Source organism: Microcaecilia unicolor, chromosome 3, assembly GCF_901765095.1.
Source record: "Microcaecilia unicolor chromosome 3, aMicUni1.1, whole genome shotgun sequence".
In the NCBI taxonomy this organism is placed as follows: Eukaryota; Metazoa; Chordata; class Amphibia; order Gymnophiona; family Siphonopidae; genus Microcaecilia; species Microcaecilia unicolor.
The window spans coordinates 251156357-251163585 of record NC_044033.1 but is presented as its reverse complement, the minus strand read 5'-3'; the positions used below and the strand labels follow the sequence as shown (position 1 = coordinate 251163585).

Genomic DNA, 7229 nt, shown 5'->3' with positions numbered 1-7229 from the left:
GAAGTGATCCTCAACTGGTGGCCTGGAGAGACGTGGTTGGATGGGGAAAAAGGGCCTAGGCATTTCATAACACATCTTATGCCTGGTTCCTGGGTTTATACAACCATTCATGGTTATGGAGAATATTTACAAACTGTTTTTTGAGACAGGTAATTTGTAGCCGAGGATTTTTCCCAAGTTTCAAAGTGATTGTGCACCTGCTTTCTCTTGGAAAATAATGCCTGTAGATTTGAGAGTTCAGTTTACCAGATATTATTCTCTCTCTCTCTCCACCCAAACACATCACTGCATTATCTCTGCTTCATGCAGCTATAGGTGTGGCAGGATAATTTTCAGGAAGCCAGTTCATATGGGTAAATCATACCTTACTAATGGGAATTGCTTTCAAAGCTGCCTTCTATAAAGGGGAAGCAATTTCCAGCTCTCCCTTTTAGGAAACCATCTGGCCACTGGGGCTTTTCCCTGTGTCCTTCGCAGGTGTAAAATATGCTGGGAAAAGCAGGAGGAAGCAGGCATGGGGACTGCAAAATGAAATCCTCAAGTGCTCTCTCCCCTGGCCCTTGCTGTCCCCAGCACCACCCATTTTCCCCACTGGAAACCTCAGAGAATCTTCTGCATGGGTAAAGCACCCTTTACCTACAGAAAGCCCTTCGGAACAAGAAATCTAAAGTAATTGAAGAAGATGACATTTACTCTGCCTGCCATCCTAGCTGTGGCGTTCTGCAGGGGTCCCCGCTGTCACCTTTGCTCTTTAAAATCTATTTCAGCTTGCTTGGTTCAGTTCTGACAGAGATGGAAATTAGCTATCACCACTACTCAGATGATATTCTATCGCTGGTTCCAGGTCATAGAGATCTATCTGTGACTTTTCATAGAATTAAGGAGCATATTCATTCTACAGAACGCTGGAGCTCAACGCATTTTTTAAAAGTTGAACAGGCAAAACGTTTAGGGCTGAATTTTATAAATCGCGCCTAAAAAAATCAGTGCAGAAAAAAAAAATGTAAGCGCTATTCTATAAGCCAAGCCTAAAGTTAGGTGTGGTTTACAGATTTGAGCTTAAGCACAGGGGTCGCGTGTAAATTTAGGCGGGGCATTTGCACCACATTTTCATTGGTGCAAATGCCCTCGCCTAAATTTACGCGTGGAACATCTTTATTCTATAATTGCACGCGTAACTGGAATCTACATCCACGTTCCACCCCCAAAACGGCCATGACCCTCCCATTTTCACGCCCCCTTTTAAGGGATGCACCTAAATTTACACGCATTATATGTTCATTGATTTCAATTAGTGCCAATAATTGCTTGTTTTAAAGCCAATTGCCACTAATTGGCTCGTTATTCATAGTAACATACATAGTAAATGACGGCAGATAAAGACCTGTACGGCCCATCCAGTCTGCCCAACAAGTTATTCAATTAAATTGGGTGCACAACCAATTTTTGGCTACTTTTATAGAATTAAGGGGTTAGTGCTTAAATTTAGACACCAGGAGTCGAAACAAGAACAGGAAGAACCTCTATGTCAGGGAGTTTAAACAGACAAAAAGTAGAGGCTGAGCAAAAGATGAATCCAACATTGGAGATGTTATGGAGAAATACTTTATTGAGGCTGATATCGGGGGTCCCGACATGGTCCGTGTTTCGGCATACTACAACGCCTACATCAGGGATCAAATGAATAGTTCATCGGAAAGAACCTTTGTTCGAAATCAGTCAGGAAATCAGACCCCACAGAGTTTGCCAGTGCCGGTCTATTCGCATACGTCTTTTGGTCAGTTTGACCGCATCACAGTTCTTCGGTTTCAGATTTCCTGACTGATTTCGAATAGAGGCTCTTTCCGATCAACTATTCATTTGACCCCCGATGTAGGCGTTGCGATACACCGAAACACGAACTGTGTCGGGACTCCCGATATCAGCCTCAATAAAGTATTTCTCCATAACATCTCCAGTGTTGGATTCGTCCTTTGGTCAGCCTCTGCTTTTTTCTGTTTAAATTTAGACACCAACAGTATACCTAGTTTGTAGAATGGTAGTCAACATTTGCTTCTTTCCAATCTGAAGAAGAAGGGTTACCTTCGAAAGCTAATCAAAACCTAATAAAAAAGGTATTATCTTATTTTCTGTTCTCTGTTTTGATTTATTTCTGTTTATTTCCTGAGGGAAAAGTCCATTGAACATTATTAATTTTTTTTTTTTTGGGGGGGGGGGGGGGGGGGGGGGGGTTCTGGGTTCTTGAAGCCTGGATTGGCCACTGTCGGAGACAGGATGCTGGGCTTGATGGACCCTTGGTCTTTTCCCAGTATGGCGGTGCTTATGTTCTTATGTACCTAGAATAGTACTGCGATTGGGGCCTGTAATTGACAATTATGCGTGTGATGTGCTAGGCGGTATTTTCTAAACAGTACGCCAAAATTGCTTAGCGTGCACCTGTCAGGGAGGCGTACATGTGGACGGACCATGGGCAGGTCACCACCCAATTCATGCAACTTATAGAATACGTCCTCCCCCCTCCCCCGACAGCTGTATGCCTTTACAGGTTGCATTTAAGGTTTTGAAAATTGACCGTTATATATAATGGTCTATATAACATCAAAGGGACTGGCCTGTATTCTACGGCATGCTTTATGTTAGAGGATACCCTTCTCCATCACCGCCAACTCCAGGCTCCGCTCATTCTGCCTCGCCTCACCCTACGCTTGGAACAACCTTCCTGAACCCTTACGCCAAGCCCCCTCCCTACCCATCTTCAAGTCTTTGCTTAAAGCCCACCTCTTCAATGCTGCGTTCGGCACCTAACCCTTACCGTTCAGTGAATCCAGACTGCCCCGATTTGACTGCCCCTATCGGACCGACCGTTCACTTGTCTATTAGATTGTAAGCTCTTTGAGCAGGGACTGTCTCTCTTTGTTAAATTGTACAGCGCTGCCTAACCCTAGTAGCGCTCTAGAAATGTTAAGTAGTAGTAGTAGTAGTAGGGAAGGTGACAGCCAGAATGAAAACATGATCATATAGGATGTATCAATTTTTCTTAATGATGCCGTTTGGTGGGCAACATCAGCCGTGCTAAAGTTTGCAGGAAATTAAATCCTAGGGCAAAAAAAAAAGATGGCTTCTCTTTTCTGCACCTCTTTTTTGGCCATAACAAGTGACCAGCAGACCTTGTTGGTACCGGCCACCATGTCAGGTGGGGGGGTTACCAGCAGCCTTCATTTGGCTAGCTCTCCTCCTCCAAACATCCCACCTCTGCTGAGAAAGGATGAGGGGGAGACGGGATGGTATCAGAAGAGGTAGTTTTATTACAAAATTGTCCAGCGGAGGAGCAAAAACACACGGCAAAATGAAAAAGCTGATTGCACAACGGTAAAAACATTCCCTCCTCCAGCAGCATGTAAACACCCCCCCCCCCCCCCACACACACACACGCACACACCGCAGGCAAAAATATTTCCAGTTATATCCAGTTCAGTTTCTTAGATAACTCTTTCCAATGATCTGTGTGCATTTAAGACTCTGTCCAGTTTATCGAGGCCTGGAATTTAACAAGGGTTCATCCCTTTTCAGTAAGTTTGTCGATTTTGTTTTTTCTTTCAGCAGGTTTTAGATCTTCTCAGGCTGTGTGATGCAACACTAGCAGGTGTTTTGATGTCACAAGCACCGTGCAGCGTTACACTGTCTCCGGGATGCACACCTAGTCACCGAGTTTCTGATTTAACACGTTCCCCGGGATTTCCTGTGATTCACGGTGCAATCACTTCCATGTCATCCCTGAGAGCAGACACTGATCGATGAAGCGCCATCCACCCCAGACACAGCGCCTACCAATGAACCAGTTGAGTGTGATGCGCTGGGGTGGAGGGGGAAGGATTTCTGCAGTTAATTTAATACATGAAAAAAAAATACCCCTTCTGGGAGAGGAAGTTTAAACAGCTTTGGTTCCTGTGAGTCCGAGAACTTGTTCTGGAGTCCAATATGAAGAGGTACAGCAGCACCATCAGGAATGGCCAAGAGTCCCAGTTTCGCTCACAAACACCTGTCTTCCACTCCCTTCTTGCCTTTTCCTCTCGGGGGGGGGGGGGGGGGGGGGGGGTCACGTTTGTACCTGCCACACAATCAGATGGCTCCTTTCAGCCCGTCGGTGTCGGGGGTTGGCCAGAAGCAGGTCCCCAAAACCCCCATCGGTGTCCCCTGTGTCATCCCCTACAGAGAGAAGGGGGGGAAGAAAGGGGCGAGAAAAATGGAAACGTGAAGCAGAGAAAGTTAAAGAGATCCAGCACACGGTGACGGGAGGGGCTGTCCCACACTTACCTATCCGGAAGTTAATGTAACCTTCGCCCCCGCTCATCACCAGCATGGTGCCCTGGGTGCCTCTGCCATGTTCCAGCGTGCCTACCATTTCTCGTGCCTCCGACAGGCCCGTATTGATGCAGCCTGGAGGCAAAAGACAGAGAAAGCAGAGGAGGGAATGAATGGATGAGAAACCGAACAGTCGATCGCTCTGCGGCATGGTTTAGGCAGTTGTTAACCCAGGAGAGCTACAGGATTCTCACAGAGAAGCGCGACCGCAGGGAAGCGAGCACATCTCTGTACTGAGAAATGGAAAGTTCTAGGAAAAAAAAGATACTGTTTTGGTTTCCTCTCAAGGCTAGAAGTATAATGTAACATTTCCAAGTTTTCCCACTCATCCTTGAGGAAAAGATGAGGAAAAATAGGGTTCAAGGTAGAGAATGACACGGGGAGAAAGTTTGTCTCCGTCCCCGCACCGTCCCCGTGGGTTCGGTCTCCATCCTCACCCCATCCCCGCAGGTTCTGTCCCTGTCCCTGTGGGCTTTGTCCTCATCTGCAGAAGCCTCGAACACTTATGATTTTATATTTAAATCTTTTTATTAAAATATAAAAAGGAACAATATGCTGTGCAACTGTTGTGGATAAATTACAAATTGAGAACAATAATAACAGTGAGCAGCTATAATAACCCTCCTTCTCACCACCACCCTCTACCCTTCCAACCCCAACAATAGGTGATTTCTGCTACACCAAGGAATCCCAATTCACACTGTTAAAATGTCCAGGGGTATAAAATACAACCCGTTCTATATGCCCTAGAGGGGAAAAATATGCCCTATAAAGCACTGTTATGGTTTTTTAATCTGTGGATAAATAAGAAATCATCAACAATCTCAGATCTAGCTCTCCTGTCCAGTGGCGTAGCAGGGGTGGCTGCCACCCGGGGCGGGGCGGTTCGCCGTTGCACCCCCCCCAGGTGCAGCACGATGACGCCCTCCTCCCCCCCCCCGACCAGTTCCCGCACCCTACCTTTAAAAAGAATATCGGGAGGCGAGGCGCAGCGCCTCGCGCCTGCCCTGCACGTAAAAGAAATGTGGACCGTCGGATCTTCTCTTCCCTCGCTCTGTCTGTCCCGCCCTTGTGGAAATAGGAAGTTGCGTCAGCGGAGAGAAGGACAGATAGAGCGACGGAAGAGAAGATCTGACGGTCCACATTTCTTTTAGGTGCAGGGCAGGCACGAGGCGATGCGCCTCGCCTCCCGATATTCTTTTTAAAGGTAGGGTGCGGGAGCTGGTCGGGGGGGGGGGTGTCGATCGCCGAGGGGGGGGAGCTGGCAGGGAGCACCCCCCCCCCTGAGCTGACACCCGGGGCGGACTGCCCCTCCCGCCCTCCCTTGCTACACCATTGCTCCTGTCTTCCTGGAATAGAAGTTGTCTTCTTAGAAGATGTGCTGGTAGCAGGATGTACAGGATCTCCCATGCAAATTTTGCTAGTTGTGGCCAGTATGTTTGCTTGTTTTTCCAAAAAATCAAAATATCTTTGCAGGCTTCACTTAAACATAAATAACAGTCCAGTTCATTAACAGGCTTCAAAGTAGAAAATGGCACGGGGACAAAGTTTGTCCCCTGTCCCCGTCCCTGTGGGCTCTGTCCCCATCCCCGCCCCATCCCATTGGGATCTTTCCCCGTCCCCACCCTGTCCCTGTGGGATCTGTCCCCGGCCTGTCCCCGCGAGCTCTGTCCCCATCCCCATCCCCGCGGTTACTGCGGTTCCCCGTCCCCGTGTCATTCTCTAGTTCAAGGTTCAAATTTATCCACTTATTTGTTTTGTTTTCTCAGGCCTTCATGTCTGTAACTGTAATGTGCAGGTTGTGCAGGGGGACTGACAGATCCTAGGACAACAGGGACTGCGCAGGAAGACTGAGGGTCCCAGCCAGTCAGATTTTTTTTTTAAATAAATAAGGTCATACAAGCAGAGCTGCCAAGGGGTCCCAATTTTTGAGACGGAGATTTTAGTCCACGTTCCCAGCCCCGCCCCACTCTGCCTTGGCTCCGCCCCATGGCACACCTCAAACCCACGGCCATTTCAGAAAATATTTTATTTAATAGCCTAATACCCTTTTCAATTAGCTTTCACAGGCCAAACCCTCCTGCCTCAGATCAGGTCAGTATGTCCTCTCTCGTCTCTCTACCCCCAGAGCAGGAAGTTGACGTCAACTTCCTGCTCCAGGGCAGAGAGAGGACAGAGGACCAGCAGAGCTGACAGCGCATGCCTGAAGAATGCTGCGGCCCCGCGCTGGCTTTTTTTGCTTGGTTTTTTTGTCACGGGCGCTGCTGCCCAACAGGAGAAGCAGCAGTGGCCAGGAAACGGATAGGCAGGAGTTGTTTTGCCGCCTTCTGCTCACTGGGAGAAGCAGCAGCAGTGGGGGAAAACGCAATCTGACCCATGGTGTCTCAGCGGGAGATGATCCGCCAATGCGGGAGACTTGGCAGGTCTGTACAAAGTCATATAAAACATCCCAGCCAGTCAGGTTTTCAAGTGACTCTGCATGAGGTAAGTTTCCAAATACTGGTTTCCACTGTAAACAAATAAATCTCCTGCATATTCATTGTGAATATCATGAAACCTTGACAGGCTGTGGACTGCTGTTTCAGGATATCCTGTCACGAGAGAATGGTGACTATGCAGGAGGACTGAGGGTTCCCACAGGAGGATCTATGTGGAAAGCAGTGGCGTAGCCAAGGCTGGGGCGGGGCGGGCCCAGGCCCACCCAGTAGCAGCACATCTATGATGTGGCTGGCAGGAATACCCAAGCCCCACCAGCTGAAAACTCCCAACAACTGCCCCTCCTACATACCAGCCTTCCTTCTGATGTATTCCCGCCTATTTGGAAACAGGAAGTTGCATCAGAGGGAAGGCTGTGGGGCCAACATGAG

General features: G+C 48.1%; 1 protein-coding gene across 4 annotated transcripts in view; it reads right to left on the bottom strand.

The window, feature by feature from the left end:
• Positions 1–3510: 3510 nt before the first annotated feature.
• Positions 3511–7229, bottom strand: part of LOC115466497 (C-Jun-amino-terminal kinase-interacting protein 4-like) — a 35447-nt gene continuing 31728 nt past the window's right edge. For all 4 annotated transcript variants that reach the window (XM_030197760.1, XM_030197757.1, XM_030197758.1 and 1 more), the window contains 2 exons: positions 4315–4437; positions 3511–4206 (listed from right to left, as the gene is read on the bottom strand). In XM_030197760.1, the coding sequence (XP_030053620.1) occupies positions 4097–4206; positions 4315–4437 (233 nt within the window). In that variant the 3' untranslated portion in view covers positions 3511–4096. The remainder of the gene's footprint in view (positions 4207–4314; positions 4438–7229) is intronic.